At 39.0% G+C, this 16,806-nt stretch overlaps 1 protein-coding gene across 2 annotated transcripts in view; it reads left to right on the forward strand.

Moving 5' to 3' along the window:
* Positions 1–293: 293 nt before the first annotated feature.
* Positions 294–16,806, forward strand: part of SCG3 (secretogranin III) — a 38,633-nt gene continuing 22,120 nt past the window's right edge. The window contains exons 1-8 of one of the 2 annotated variants that reach the window (XM_040226518.1): positions 294–776; positions 1,414–1,466; positions 1,967–2,012; positions 2,107–2,322; positions 7,737–7,879; positions 8,883–9,032; positions 12,019–12,196; positions 14,695–14,811. In XM_040226518.1, coding sequence (XP_040082452.1) covers positions 686–776; positions 1,414–1,466; positions 1,967–2,012; positions 2,107–2,322; positions 7,737–7,879; positions 8,883–9,032; positions 12,019–12,196; positions 14,695–14,811 — 994 coding nt within the window. In that variant the 5' untranslated portion in view covers positions 294–685. The remainder of the gene's footprint in view (positions 777–1,413; positions 1,467–1,966; positions 2,013–2,106; positions 2,323–7,736; positions 7,880–8,882; positions 9,033–12,018; positions 12,197–14,694; positions 14,812–16,806) is intronic. The other variant, XM_040226517.1, reaches the window with a different exon arrangement.

The following is a 16,806-nucleotide window of genomic DNA, read 5'->3' on the forward strand; positions in this document are numbered from 1 at the left end:
AGAATATAAGAATTATATCTGTCTTTTAGGTACAGAAGGTAGAATGGAAAGGACTTTTTGGAGAAGATATCCCAGAATAATCTCAAAGCAGAACCCTCTGCCTAAGGTTATCTAGCTTTCCTTAACAGGAGCACAGGCAGAGAAGGCACTTGGTCCCTGAGGTAACATTTACTTGGAAGGTTAGGACAAGGATGTCCACGACCCTGACTGCAGGATCAGCCCTAGGACTGCGGCACAGAAAATACGCTAGCCCGTCTGTCATCCCTCCCCCGCTTCCATTCGTGGAGGGAATTGGAGTAGCTTTGGAGTTGCTGACGCCATCCCTTCCCGCCTCTGACTCTCAGAGAGCATGCGCTTCCATCCTCACTTCCTTTCAAGGAGGGAGCGAGAATAAGGCGACGCCCAAGTAGACCCGCTGCCCGTTCCTGTCACAGGAACTTCAGCACCCACGGGACGGACAGCGCTCTCCTCCACCTGGAGACCTGAGTCCCGAGCACCCACTGTCTAATTAATCCCTTTACTCCGGAGCCCAGCAGAGCTCCATTAGACGCGGATCCCCGCCACTAGCCCTCCCCGCGCCCACTCTCCTAGCTTTTCCTGTTTTTACTCCTCCTTTTCATTCATAACAAAAGCTACAGCTCCGGGAGCCCGGCGCCAAGCTGTTTCCGAAGCCAAGCGTGGAAGAATGGGTTTCCTTTGGACCGGCACTTGGATTGTGGTATTGGTGCTCCACAGCAGCCCAATTCAGGGTTTCCCCAAACCGGCAGGCAGCCAAGGTACGTGGACCCTTTTCTTCCCACCTCCCTTCTATTTTGCTACGGAAGGTAAAGCTTGATATAATGCGCGAGCTGTATATCACCGTGCCTTATTTTCTGGTCACATGATATCCATGCACATTGACAAAGAAATCAGTTAGGACTTAGAGCCGGAAGACAGATTTTCCTCACTTTTTAAATGATAGAGCAGTAACATGCGTTGTATTTTGAAATTGGGAGGGGGTGGCTTTTCCGCCTATTAAAGTGGTTTCATTGTTTTTTTCCCTAGTCATCTTACAACCTTTCTCAGATTTTCTGTTCATAACATGTTCAGTGTGTGATAAAAATCTTTTAATGTGCCAACAATTCCAATCCAAATTATGCTCTGTCTCCTTGAAAACAGCTGGTAAACCAAGTGTTAGAACTCTGTTAGATTTCTGATCAGGAAAAAAAAGTGTAATTCTATACACTGGGATAATAAGCAAGGCAATGCTGATAATCATTTTTATTGTATAATCTTATAATTTTTGTTAATATAAATTTTTGTTTCACAGTCATCCAAAAATATTTCTATTTTCTTTTTTGAAGATTTAATTTAATGAGACACATTGTCTTTTGAATACACAATTAAATTTGCATTTGTGTGTGTTTATTCTAGACAAACCCCTACACAATAGAGAATTAAGTGCAGAAAGACCTTTGAATGAGCAGGTAGGTCAGAAGTAAATGCTATTTCATTTTATTTTAGTTATTACTATTTAATGTAATCATGCTGTGACCTTTTAGCCATTTGGAATTCACAGACCTCAAAACTTAATAATAAACTGACTGAAAGTATGATGGGAAATATAATTTTTGGTAATTTCTGTATCCTGACAGTTGAATATAGAGAGTTCTGTATAAAACAAAGAGCTGACTGCATAAAAACCCAGTAAGCTCAACATCACATCCACTCTATTGTAAGATTTCTTAATTTATCAGAGATTTATCTTTTACCAATATTACCAGAGAAGGGAATTAATATTTATAGACTATTTGTTCTTTCTTTTATTTCATTTAATCCTATGACAATACTTTGAGATAAAAATATTATTTACATTTTACAAACAATAAAACTAAATCCCCACAAGGATTAAATTATTTAGCTATCATATTTGGTAAGTGGTAGAGCAATGATTCAAAACCAGGTCTATCTCTTGTTTGTTTCACAGATTGCTGAAGCAGAAGCAGACAAGATTAAAAAAACGTACCCTCCAGGTAATAAGAAATTAGTTGATGCTAATTTAAATAATGTAGGCTGTGAGAAGCTTAACTAAAATGGATGTGCTGGGCTTGGGGGCTTTTCTTCCAGAAAACAAGCCAGGTGAAAGCAATTATTCCTTTGTTGACAACTTGAACCTGCTAAAGGCCATAACAGAAAAGGAAAAAAATGAGAAAGAAAGACAATCTGTAAAAATTTCCCCAAATGATAATAAATTGAATGTGGAAGATGTTGATTCAACTAAGAATCGAAGACTGATTGATGATTATGATTCTACTAAGAGTGGACTGGACCGTAAATTTCAAGGTAAATGAAGAAAAAGAACTTTTGCAACCTATTTTCTCTAATCTGTAGTTTCCCATTATAGGTAAGAGAAAGTCCTATACTTTGAAATATCTCTTACACACTCACAATCCTTTATTAGTCCATGTCCAAAATTGAGAAAAGGCCCAAACTTAACTGACATCATGTACAATTCCAGCACCAGAGAAGCCCAGGTTTTATTCTCTTTAAAGAGTCCTTTGAGTTCATTTTAACATTCTAATTTATTTTAACTATAAATACAAAATATCATAATTCCCATATAATTAAATCAACAAAATACCCCCCACACGCATTCCAAGGTGAAATACTTATTACTTCCTTTCCAGTGTTCTCTTTCTAGCTATAGCCTGCCTCCCTAGGCATTCTAACCTTTCCATGGCTTCAGCTCCCATCTATATCCTGATGTCTCATATCACTAGCCCAGACTTCTCTGAACTATAGACCTATAACTATCTACCAACTTAACATCTTCCCTTTGAAGTCTCAGGAGCACCTCAAACTTAACATGTCCAATATTAAACTCATAATTTCTGTAAACCTTATAATTTAGCCCTCTTTCCTCTAGGAAAGGCACTACATCCTATTTTTCAAGACAAATCTAGGAGTCAAATCATTATTTTCCTTACCTCTCACATTCTAATCCATCAGTCTTATCAATTTTACTTCCTATGTGTCATCTCAATTTTTTTCCTCTATTACCAATCACCTGCATCCTTTTCCAAGCTCCCATCCTATCTCATTTGAACTACAGAAAAATCTTTTAATGGATCTTCCAGTATTTGCTCTGACCCCCTCCAGCTTATTCATATAGCAGCCAGAGTGATCTATTCAACACACAAATATGAGCATGTCACTCTTTGGCATAAAACCTGCTAATAGATTCCCATTTCTCAGGATAAAACCCCAAATCCTTAATGTGTCTACAGTCTTACATGGACTGTCTACTTCTCTGGTTTATCCAGCACATGATCTGATAGAAACCTTGTTTCTTTCCATCATGGCACTGATTGCAGTTTGTAATTTTATATCCCTGAGTGTGACTACTTATGATTTATCTTTTTCTCCTAAAATAAACTGAAAACTCCCTGAGAACAGAGAGACTATAGTCCCAGTGCCTGGAGCTCATGAACTGATAAATGAACAAATACACAAATAAGGGAATACGTGAGGGAATAAATAAAATATTGTACTGAGGCATTGAGATCTGCCTCAATTCCTCAGTGTGTCTTCCATTCTGAGTACTGGTTGTTAGGAGTGACTATAGATTTTTTTATGTGTCTTAATTCTCTTCCATGGGCCACAAGAGAACTATACTGATTATCTCTGCCAGAAAACAATTATTGATTAGACTTTTATAGGCTATCATAGCCTGAGGAGAATTGTGTTGTATATGTATGGGGTAGGGGAGATGGTCTATATTTTTATACATTTCATGTTGCATACTACATGAACAAGTTTTTTTGAATTCTTTTTTTAACCTAAAATATCTGGGCTAGCAATAAATAGGTACTGGGTATAGCTGCATGTGAAACAGATTCAACCACTTGGGTGGAGTTAACCATTTAATAAAAATATAAAAATCATCTAATGTTTGTCTGACTGTTTTTTGGTCAGATGGGTTGTGCATGCTGACAGAGGTAGATCTGTTTGTGATCTGATCACTAACTGAGCAACTTACTTTTAACAGTGTTCAGTATTTTATTAACATCCCAAATAGATTCTGAACTATCAAGTGCTAGGGTGATGGCTCTAGGCTTGCCCTAGGGGTCATTTTAAATCCACTTGAGTATATATAGAAGATTCTTGGAGAGAATGGTTTATGAGTAAATTGTTAATCTTCTCTCATACCCTGGTAATCCTGGAACTAGAAGGTTTGGGACCACCCAGGTGACTAGAGCCTCAGAGACATGCAAACGTTCATCCTAGTAGAGAGGCCGAGGGGCCTAACTTCTGCAGGGCACTTTTATACCTTTCAGTTCAGTTCAGTTCAGTCACTCAGTCATGTCCGACTCTTTGCGACCCCATGAATTGCAGCACGCCAGGCCTCCCTGTCCATCACCAACTCCCGGAGTTCACTCAGATTCACGTCCATCGAGTCAGTGATGCCTTCCAGCCATCTCATCCTCTGTCATCCCCTTCTCCTCCTGCCCCTAATCCCTCCCAGCATCAGAGTCTTTTCCAATGAGTCAACTCTTCGCATGAGGTGGCCAAAGTACTGGAGCTTCAGCTTTAGCATCATTCCTTCCAAAGAAATCCCAGGGCTGATCTCCTTCAGAATGGACTGGTTGGATCTCCTTGCAGTCCAAGGGACTCTCAAGAGTCTTCTCCAACACCACAGTTCAAAAGCATCAATTCTTTGGCGCTCAGCCTTCTTCACAGTCCAACTCTCACGTCCATACATGACCACAGGAAAAACCATAGCCTTGACTAGACGGACCTTAGTCAGCAAAGTAATGTCTCTGCTTTTGAATATGCTGTCTAGGTTGGTCATAACTTTTCTTCCAAGGAGTAAGCGTCTTTTAATTTCATGGCTGCAGTTACCATCTGTAGTGATTTTGGAGCCCCCCAAAATAAAGTCTGACACTGTTTCGACTGTTTCCCCATCTATTTCCCATGAAGTGATGGGACCGGATGCCATGATCTTCATTTTCTGAATGTTGAGCTTTAAGCCAACTTTTTCACTCTCCGCTTTCACTTTCATCAAGAGGCTTTTGAGTTCCTCTTCACTTTCTGCCATAAGGGTGGTGTCATCTGCATATCTGAGGTTATTGATATTTCTCCTGGCAATCTTGATTCCAGCTTGTGTTTCTTTAGGAAACCTCTAAATGAGCTTGTGCTGGAGAACCCAACAACTCTCCTTCTTGGTGTTTTCTACAGTATGTGTGAGTTAGGATTTTTCCAAGTTTCTTTCAAGAAATATTGCTTTGGGGCTTCTCTGTGCATTCACCAAATATTCATTGAGAAATTACTAATTATCAGACTATGAGCTAGAGAGTAAGCTCTGTGTAGTTAGGGACCATGTCTAAACTATTTATCACTGTATTTCCAGTCTTAGCCCCTATTAAGACTTTAATACTAACATATTGAATAAATGAATGTTAAGTGACATATTAGTTGCTGGAAATTCAAACTCAACTGGGCAGATGATGGGACAAGGTCCTTTTATATCCACTTAGAACTGGAGCTGCTTTAAAAAGTTATAAATGTTGGACTCATGTTTGCTTCCCCTCTGAGGTCTATATAGGAGGGTGAAATACCCTTTCATGAGCAGTAGAGAAGTCATTCTGAGTAATTCTTGCCATTGTGGAGGAGCAGGGGAAATCATGGAAGGCAAGGAGCACTGCCCCACAGTTCAGCTATTAACCCCGTCTAGCCAAGCTGTACTAGGGGAGATCTGAATTATCGGCTCCAGAGAATCCAGCAGTGCAGGGAGGAAAGAGGCTACTTTTTTAGAGTCTTGCTAATGTTCTCCATGTAGTGAATTAAATGAACTGAAAAGCAGCTGTCTCAGTTATTTTCCAGCTTCAGCAGGCAATCACTATTCTTCCTTTTTCAGATCCCAAGGGATCAATGGGAAGGGAAATAAATTCTTCTGCCTTTCCCTAGACCTGGGCAGTTTCTGCTACACTTATTCCCCAGAGTCTGACTTACAACCTACAAATGGACAAACCAGACCTAAGTGACAGCAAATCTCTGCTCTGGAAAAAATGGATGAGGAACCCAATTTTCAGTCAGCCAGGAGGGGAGCTGATTTTACGGAGTTTTCTAAGGGACTTTCTTGCTCGTTAGTCACTCTAGTACATAGGACTCAGAGGCCTTGCAGCTTACTGGTTGGCCTGCGATTCGGCAATAATACACTGTCAGAGCACTCCCAGCCCTCCATGGGTAATCACCCTGCTCACTTTCCTAACCTTCCTTCCAAATAACACAGAGATGATATTCTGCCTGGGGCGGCATACCCTTCCATCTTTGCAGAGTCTGGAAAAATCTATGAATCCCCATGAGCTACAGAAGAAAAAGATGAACCAGAATAGAAATATATACTAGGTTCTTTCTTTGAGTGAATATGTTCACAATTATTTGGACAGAATTTGGCTAGGGATTCAATGTCTATTTTCTCTAGAAGATAACTACAGTTCCTTTATTTCAGGTGCAAATCCACTGTCCATAGTAATACAACTACATTAACTTTCATATGATACTTGGCAATTTAAAAGGTGCTTTTACATCTTACCTCATTTGATCCTCAGAATCCCATGAAATACATGCTCTTAATAACTTCCTTTATAGTGGTCCAAGTATATATAAATAACAAGAGAAATCATTGGAGCTAAATTTCTGATCTTTCCAAGCTGCCTAGAGGTGACAAGAGGAGTTAAGTGCCTTATAAACTTGCACATATGACTATCCTCTTCCAGGGGGTATAGATTGTTGTTCAATTGCTCAGTCATGTCCAACTCTTTGCTACCCCATGGCCTGCAGCACTCCAGGCTTCCCTGTCCTTCACTGTCTCCCAGAGTTTGCTCAAATTCATGTACATTGAGTCAATGATGTTATATAGATTGGAAAAGACCAATTGCTTCCTGGGAGTGCTCTGTGGGACATGGTGCCATTCTTCCTTGCCACCAACCCTACTGTATCCTTCCTTTTCCTCAGGATGGGCTGTTGCTTTAGTCTGGAGTGGTACTGCCTAACGTACTCCCAGGAAAGCCAAGCATACATGTCTTCAAGCTTCTCTGCAGAGGTTTCCATAGATTTACATATTGTATTGTGCAAATCTGTTATCACATTTTAAAAGTTTAAATTTCAGGGACATAAAAAAGTTCCTTATTCTCTGGAAAAAGAGTTGTCACATTAAGCTGCCTTACATAAAGATGCCCTGATACCTGTTCACAAGTGAACAGTTATTCCAAGTAAGTCACAAAATCTTCAGTACATACTCTTTGATTCTGGATGTGAGGCAGGTTCCCCCTCCCTCAGCCCAGAAATTTGCCTGCAAAGGGAATACATGTGCAGATAATACCAGTCTACTCCTTGTGTGGAAATGGAATATCAAATTATATAATATCTGGAAGAGTGCTTTGAACAATAACGCATAGTATCTATTGGTATTTTACTTTTTGTACTATTAGCACTAAAAATGGAGAGGCCTTTTGTGTTGTCTTCAGATCTTCCTTTTATAATCACATAAGAAGTTTTCAGAATGTCCATTACCATCTTAGATTCTTAACTTGAAGTCAAATTTTATTTCAAACCAAGAGTTTACATGGACAAAGCCTCACCTTAAGTATATTCCAAACATACCTGAGTGTACAAGATTCAGATTATAAATCTAATGTAATCCAAGAAACAGGCCTGTGATCACCACAATGTGAAGTTGTGATTGCTCTGTCTAGATGATCCAGATGGCCTTCATCAACTTGATGGCACTCCTTTAACTGCTGAAGACATTGTCCAGAAAATTGCTACCAGGATTTATGAGGAAAACGACAGAGGAGTATTTGACAGGATCGTGTCCAAACTGCTGAATCTTGGCCTAGTAAGTCATATGCATGAGAACAAACCAAATTCGTACAGTTTGGAACATGCTAAGAAGCCAAACCACTTGATTCAGAGAGCCAAATGTTTATAATGTGTCTACTTTATACCAGTCACCATGAGTTTCAAGGACAAGTAAGACTCCATTCTTTCCCTCTAAGAATTTATGGTTTATCAGAGGCGCTAGAGGGCTTCTGTGGTGGCTTAGAGGTTAAAGCGTCTGCCTGCAATGTGGGAGACCTGGGTTCGATCCCTGGGTCGGGAAGATCCCCTGGAGAAGGAAATGGCAACCCACTCCAGTATTCTTGCCTGGAGAATCCCATGGATGGAGGAACCTGGTGGGCTACCGTCCACCGGGTCGCAAAGAGTCGGACATGACTGAGCGACTTCACTTTCACTGTCAGACAAGTACACACATTCTTATACTACAAGTTGTGTAAGAACCATCAGCATGATTTAGTATGCCAGAAGATGGATTATATCCAGTTAAGCAATAAGGAAAAGATTCAGAGGAGGAGGTGTTTGAAGTGAGTTTAGAAGGACAGTTAGGATTTAATCAGCAGAAATGTTTTAAAAATGTGTGAGATGAGAAAGAAATAAGATATGCAAAGCCGTGCAATGATTGGGAAGCCCTACACAATCCAATCTGACCCTATGCTGCCCCATCTTGGTTCCCAGGCATGTTAACACAGTCCTGGCAGGCTTTAGGAGGCTGCTAAATTTGCAGGTTTCAACAGCTGCCTACCATGACCTGCACCTGAGGGTTGAGAAACAACTTGAGGATTGTTTTCTGTGGGTTCCAACAGTAAAGACTGCCTCTTCCCAGGAGTGTTGGGCAGTCACGGTGACAGTCAGTGTGTACTAGAGGCATAAACAAGGGTTGTTCAGAAGATGGACCAGAATATTCTCTTGTCTTCTAAAAATATGTGTTCAGCTAAAGAGTTTAGTATTTTTAAACCACAAAAATAGAACTAAGTTATATATATTTTGACTTTTTGTAACAGATTACAGAAAGTCAGGCACACACACTGGAAGATGAAGTTGCAGAGGTTTTACAAAAATTGATCTCTAAGGAAGCCAATAATTATGAAGAGGAACTCAATAAACCAACAAGCAAGACTGAGAGTCAGACTGGGAAAATACCAGAGATAGTGGTAAGTATATGCAAATACATATGCGTCAATTATGTATGTGTGTAAACGCATGTGCATGGATGTGTGTACTTGCATTTGTATATAATTAATTCAGTTCATTTCAGTCGCTCAGTCGTGTCCGACTCTGCGACCCCATAAATCGCAGCACGCCAGGCCTCCCTGTCCATCACCAACTCCTGGAGTTCACTCAAACTCACGTCCATCGAGGCAGTGATGCCATCCAGCCATCTCATCCTCTGTCGTCCCCTTTTCCTCCTGCCCCCAATCCCTCCCAGCGTCAGAGTCTTTTCCAATGAGTCAACTCTTCACATGAGGTGGCCAAAGTACTAGAGTTTCAGCTTTAGCATCATTGCTTCCAAAGAACACCCAGACTGATCTCCTTTAGGATGGACTGGTTGGGTCTCCTTGCAGTCCAAGGGACTCTCAGGAGTCTTCTCCAGCACCACAGTTCAAAAGCATCAATTCTTCAGTGCTCAGCTTTCTTCACAGTCCAACTCTCACATCCATACATGACTACTAGAAAAACCATAGCCTTGACTAGATGGACATTTGTTGGCAAAGTAATGTCTCTGCTTTTCAATATGCTGTCTAGGTTGGTCATAACTTTTCTTCCAAGGAGTAAGCGTCTTTTAATTTCATGGCTGCAATCACCACCTGCAGTGATTTTGGAGCCCAACTTATATTACTTAGTAAAGATTATGTCTTATACCCCAGAGTAAAATAACACATATTATGTGAAATGGTTATCTCACATACAATTCATATAATCCCAGTGCACTGGATTCAAATGTTTCACAACTCTTGGTATCCAACTTCTGTTCACAGTGGATGTCATCATTTGCCCTCAACACCCCCCACCAAAAAAAAACCTGGATTGATTTGATATTTTTCCACACCAGCTTTTTTTTAACTTTTTATTTTGTATTACGGTATAGCCGATTAACAATGTTGTGATACTTTCAAGTGGGCAGCGAAGGGACTGCCGTACATATACTTGTATCTATTTCCCCTAAACTCTGCTCCCAACCAGGCTGCCATACAACATTGAGCAGAGTTATCTGTGCTCTATGATAGGTGCTTATTGGTTATCCATTTTAAATACAGCAGTCCTCACCAGCTTTTATATTCCGCAGAGCTAGTTGCCTCATACTGTCTCTCCATCTACGCTGTGCCCTTCCACCTGCTGCTTCCTCTTTCCATTGACTCAGGGGTCTGTGTCATCCTTTACTGAGACTTGTCATTCCATCATCTTTCATCTCCCTGGACTCCTTACCTCTTCATCTTTTCTTTGGCCTTAGCCAAGCTTCTAAAATCATTCACTCCTCCTTGAATTCTTTTAAACTTCTGTTTGGAGCCAACCATAGAGGGTATAAGAGAATATCAAACTCCTCACCTCTCCTTTCATTTTCTTCACCAGAGTGCCCACACCCCATGACTCCTCATCCCCTTCAACACCCTATCACAGATACAAGGGAAAAGTGGCTTATAGACTTAAGGTCCTGTTTTAGGGGAGGCTAGAGAACAGAAATTGGTATGAATTGTTCTGTTTTTACTAGGTAGGTTAAAAGCTCTCCTTTATTCTCCCTACTTCCAATCTCCACCATCTGTCATCTTTTAAAACAGCTTTGGAAGATCCACCTACCATAAAAGAATTTTCTAGACTTATTACATAACTCATAGCTTTCACTCAAGCTTACCAGTCTGAAGTAAAACTGACATATCAATTTTCTTCCTTTGCTCCCATTTTGTACTCCTTACTTCTCATGTCTAAAATCTCCTTATGCATTAATGAAAACAAAATTATTCTTCCAATAAATATTTATTGAGATACCAACTATTTACCAAGCACTGGGGATACAATGCTCATTTAGAAAGGTATAATCCCTGTTTTCATGAAGCTTAAAGTCTAAAGGAAGAGGTAGATGGTCTTCAAATAGTCGTGTATTTTAATTGCAACTGTGTTAAATGCTCTGAGAAAAGAAACATGGTTCTGTAAAACCTCATAAAAAAGGAACCTGTCTTGGACTTAGGTTGGGGAGGCTTCCTGGAGGAGGTGACTTGAGCCAAAAACTGAAGTTAGGCATTAACTAAACTGAATAGGAATTAACAAGAGCAGGACTTGTTAGTAACTGAATAGGAGTTAACTTGTGAACATGAAAGGCAACAAAGAGAAGGATGTGTGGAGTACCCAAATGACTGAAACCAGACAGTGTAGCTACTGCATATTTTTTAAAAAGATAACCTTGGCTACAACTGGAAAATGCAGGGATGGAAATACACTGGAAGGTAGTTGTGTACCAGTTAGAAGGGAAGAAGTCAAGGTAGCTTAGACTAGAGTGGGACAGTGAAGAAAGAAATGTACAAATTTGGGAAAAACTTAGAAAGTGTGGCCAGTAAGGCTCCTGATGGACCAAATGTAGGGAAATGAAGAGGAAGAGGCAAGCAAAGCTCTTACATTTCTGTCTAGTTCACTAAGTGGCAAATGGATCATTAAGATAGGGAACATTGTCTACACATCAGGTCTGGGAAAAAATCCTGTGTACCCTGCCAGACAGGCCTTAAAATGTCACCCAGAAATCCCTAAGGTATGACGTTCTGCTAGTATCAGACATTGTGACAGGCTTTCCTGTATCTTGGCATCATCCCTTTTGGTAGATTCTAAAACTCAAAGTTCCTTTCCTTAGTGAAAGGCAATTTTATGAAAAAAACACTCATGAGTATTGGTAAAGGGAAACCTGGCCAGAACAGGAACCTGCCTATTCTCCCTGGAGCAGGATTCAGGGTCTTCAGGTAAAGCACCTGTCTCTAAATCTCAGTGCCCTTCCCATGTGACTTGATGCCCACATGCCTGGAAAAGCAGTTTGATCTTGTGAAGGAAGAGGTGTTTGTGCACTTTAAAATTCAACAGCATCACAGACAAGTGTCCATTAGTTCTAACAAAATGTTTATTTTGTACTGATTTCTGCTCCCCTCCCCCCAACTGGAGACTCCAATGGCAGCAATTCAAGATGCTTTTACTAATGGAGAAAATGATGAAACAGTATCTAACACCTTAACCTTGACAAATGGCTTGGAAAGGAGAACCAAAACCTACAGTGAAGACAACTTTGAGGAACTCCAGTATTTCCCAAACTTCTATGCACTACTGAAAAGTATTGATTCAGGTAAACATTTTTTTCTGATCTCGTGAAACAGAAACAGTAATTCCAGGAAATGTGTGGGTGGGATTTTTTTTCTTCCTGTTTTCAGTTTCTAAATTCAGCCGTCAATAACATGTATTATGGCCTTGGGGGAAATGGTTCTCATTGATTTTTTCAAAAGAAGTGTACTAGTCATGGAAATATTTAGGAAAGGATAATCAGGAAAGGTGGGATTTCTGGATAATTTAATCTTCATGTTAACAGAGGGTTCATTTATTTGTTCAATAAACAGGTATTGAACACATGTTGTGTTCCTGGTATTGGAGAGAACCTTGTACCCATGTAGGGATGAATCAGAGAGCATTCCCGGCCTGACCGAGTTCAGCCAAAGCTTTTATTGCAAATCTCTTTAAGGTTTTATTTTCCTCCTTCTGTAGAACAGTGTATGGAACATAGTTTATTATTTTTAAATGATATAGAATTTTGCTTTTTAAATATTTTCAACTTGTCTTCAAATGAATTGAAGTGAACTAAACATTGGACTAATGAAGGTCAGGAGCTCTAAACACACTTGGGAAATGATTTGCTTTTCTAAAAAATGAAATCCTTAATGTAGTGTTCTCTTTTCTAAGTGCTCCACAATGAGTTGACTGAAGATTTCAGTTCATGTTTATTTTTGGTTAATCTGCAAGGAGGATAATAATGTGCCAATTTTCTGTTGTTGTTATTGTCTAGAGAGATGCCCTGTACTGACTTATGGCTTTTCTTCCTCCTGTTTAAAGATTCATCCCCAGACTGAACATTTGTAATAAAGATTTCTGTAATTGTAACATATTTTCCCAAGAAGTGACCTTAGAGTGAGCTTTCATTTCTGGAGAACATCCTTTTGTCCTTCAGTCCCAGACATTGACCAGATGGCACCCAGCCCCCCTGCTGGTGTCTGCAGGGCTTTTGCATCTTGAGGGTCCATTCTGAGCCATCTTGCCCTACTGGCTGGCAGATACCCAGCTCAGAACCCCTGTCATCTTGGTGAGTCACTTCTTGTCAGTGAAGTGCATCAGCATGGTACTAAATATTTTTATGGATATGACCTTGAGAAAACAATGTGACTGCTGAAGTTATCATTCACCTGCACTTCCCAGGACTTCTCTCCCCCATCTCTTCTCCCACCTTCCTCTCTCCCAAGTTTGTGACTTTTATATGATATTTTTCAGAATCCATCATATGGAATATTTTTTATGTGCTTTAATCTTTTCAGTTTCCTTGACCCCATTCCTTCTTGCCTTTATTTTTATACTTTTAATTTAAATACTTACACTGAGAGCTTTGATACTACCCATCTTTTTCACTCAAGGTCTGAAGCAATTGAGAAATGATAAAACAAAAAATGAAAGTATCTTCAATACTGATACAGACTAGGTTGTAGAATGTAGCTTAGTGTGAGAACCAGCAGTGGGCTTGCCTATTCCCTACCCCGCAGTCTACCTCTCAGAACAGCTGAGTCCTAGAATAGTTGGAGTTTATAAACCAGGCCTATTTTCCAGGTCCCTGCCTTCCACTGTTGAAAAGCAGTGGAAAGAAGATTCCAAATGCCCATCAGTCAAGAAATGTAGACTAATGGCTGTTGGCTAGCAGCCCCATCTGTGAGAAGGCTGAAAAGTTGGGGGGAAAGGCTAGAAGAAGTAGTAGAGAAAATCTTTCATGGCAGCAAAAAGAGTAGGGATGCTGTCCTCTAGCAACATAGGTTTCTTTTCTTCAAAAATGGAAATAGATTTTTTTTCCTGATTTTAGAATTAGTGCAGCCACTGAACTATAGAATCACTGGTCACCTTCTTCTATCAAGATACAGAACAGTATGTCAAATATGAAGTTTCCGAGAAACTGTTAACAGTGGTTAATCTATAGGAAGTTAATCTATAGTGGTTTGCCCATAGGAAGTAAGCTTTGGGGAGGGGGAAGAAGAGAATATTGGGTTCACTTTTTACTTCTGTACCATTGGAATATTTTCATGATTTGTGTATATTCTTTGAAATGAAATCGAGATTGAAAGCAATATACACTCCTGTTAAAAAATCAACCTTGAATTTAAAAACTAAACATACATGTGTGTTCCTGTTTCAAATATTAAGCTTGATTAATGAAAAGAGGTCATTCTTGCCCTCAAAAACATATGAGTAGAGAAGGGTTATTGGGTCACCAATCTTCTAACTTTCCTTTGAGTTTCTATTATTCCTGGTTGCAAACGATATCATCTACTCTATCAGTAATATATTCTAGATTATGGTAAACCTCTTTGGAAAAGTTGTAATTACTCATTTGTGAAAAAATTAAGTATATCAGTACATTGTCCTATATTCCCAGTCAAGACGTGGGCTTGTCATAAATATATTTTAGGTATAAATGGTTTAGCTATACGTGTAGGGAGAACTATTTCAGTAAGATGCTGTACTTCATAAATTAACATTGAAAGATGAAACTATATGCCACCATTTTTTAAAAAATTATTTTGTCCTTTTATATAGAAAAAGAGGCAAAAGAGAAAGAAACCTTGATTACTATCATGAAAACCTTGATTGACTTTGTGAAGATGATGGTAAAATATGGCACCATATCTCCAGAAGAAGGTGTTTCCTATCTTGGTGAGAGTCCTATCTCTTTTCTTTTCACAGTGGCTAGTGTTCATTGTCCAAAATGAATGAGAGATTTGGGAATAATTATTTTACTAACTTGGTCATTTATACCAAAATAGCCTGACTCATTTGGGTTACCAGAATTGCCCAGCTTGCCAATGTATACAAATAAAATTAACCTGAGATTTTCAATTCTTTATAGATCCAGTTCAACAACAAACATTTCACCTCTGTTATATTGTTTTACTAACATTTTCTAATCATTTTCTCAGGGATAAAACTAAACTTTGTCTTTCTTTTTTCAATTGTGTTCACGTGGTTGGGAGTAAACGTCTTGATTTTAACCAGTGGGGTCTGTGTGTGGTGAGCACTGGACTGGGCAGCAGAAGCTCTGCCTCCTGCTCCCAGCTCTGCCTCAGACCACGTCTGTCGTGCCCAGGAGAGCATCCATCTTTCTGGACCTCAGTCTTCTATCTGTGAGATCAAAGACTCGGTTACCTATACCAGGGGCTGATAAACTATTGCTCATGGGCCCAGTCTGTCCCATGACCTATTTTTGTATAGCACACAAACTAAAAATAGCTTTTACATTTTTTTAATGGTTGAAAAAAAGTCAAAAGAAGAATAGTATTTTGTGACATGAGAAAACTAAATAAAATTCAGACTTCAGCATCTGTAAATAAAGTTTTACTGAACAGCCATGTTCTTCTGTTTAAGGGTTGACCATAGGTGCTTTTGTGCTACAGAGACAGTTGAGTAGTTGAGACTGTGTGGCCCACAAAGTCAAAAATATTTACTCTTTGGCCCTTTATAGAAAATGTTTGTCAACCCTTGATTCCTTGAACTTTATAGATAAGCTGAAACAATCTTTGATTCTGCATTCAGGTTGTTAAAAGAAGAAAAGAAGAAGGAAAGCCTTTTGTTTTCCTGCTTTGGTTTAGTTAATTAACAAATACCATTCATCTTAGATGTCCCTTGGGCAAGATGAACTCAGGGCCCCTTACTCTGATCACTGACTGGGGAGGGAGAATTAAATGGAAGAGAAAATATCGTAGGACAGAGTAATCCAGAGTTAGTCTGTATAAATGCCATTTTTTTTCTACATAAAAACTAGTTTTACTCTTTTTTCTGATTATAAAAGAATATATTTATCTTTAAAAATAGCCAATGCAAAAAGATGTTAAAAAGACAGTGAAAAATCACTCATTATACTAGCATCCAGGTAACATTCTGATTTATATCCTTCTAGATATTTTTCTGTATGTGTGTACACACATACATACCTATGTCATTTTTTTCTTTTATTTTTTTTAATGGGCTCAAGTTACACACCATGCTTTGTGGCCTACTTTACCCACTTAATAGTAGAGTAAAAACATTGTTCCAAATCAATCACTGTTTCATGTTAATACTTGATGACTCAGAAATTCCACACTTAAGTCATTTATCCTATGAAAATAAACTAGATCTGCCACAAAGTCTTGTGTGCAAGCCAGGTATTTCTATTTTTTTTTTCAATTTTTAAGATTTTATTTTTTCTTGAAAGTTGTAAACACTGAACTACAGTTTCACAAATTAGCAAGAACACTGATTCTTACCCTTTAAGAGTATAATTAAAACAAATGAAGTATTTTTTTAAATTGGGGTTTAGTTGCTTTACAATGTTGTGTTGGTTTTTACTGTACAGTGAAATGAATCAGCTTTATGTATACATGTATTCCCTCCCCCGACCCCAGACCTTGTTTTTTATTTTTATTCCACTATTATTTATAGGTATGCTGTCTAATGTGATAGTCACATATTGCTCTTTAGATTAACAATAATTAAAATTAAGCAAAATTTAAAATCTAGTTTCTCATTTGCTCTAGACACATTTGAAGCCCACAGATAGCTTGTGGCTACTGTATTGAATAGCACAGAAATGAGTATTTCCATCATTGCAGAAAGTTCTATTGGACAGCACTGGCTTATAGAAACAAAACAATGGAAATAATCTTGCTACCC

The sequence above is a fragment of the Oryx dammah genome, unplaced genomic scaffold, assembly GCF_014754425.2.
Source record: "Oryx dammah isolate SB20612 unplaced genomic scaffold, SCBI_Odam_1.1 HiC_scaffold_26, whole genome shotgun sequence".
Lineage (NCBI taxonomy): Eukaryota > Metazoa > Chordata > Mammalia > Artiodactyla > Bovidae > Oryx > Oryx dammah.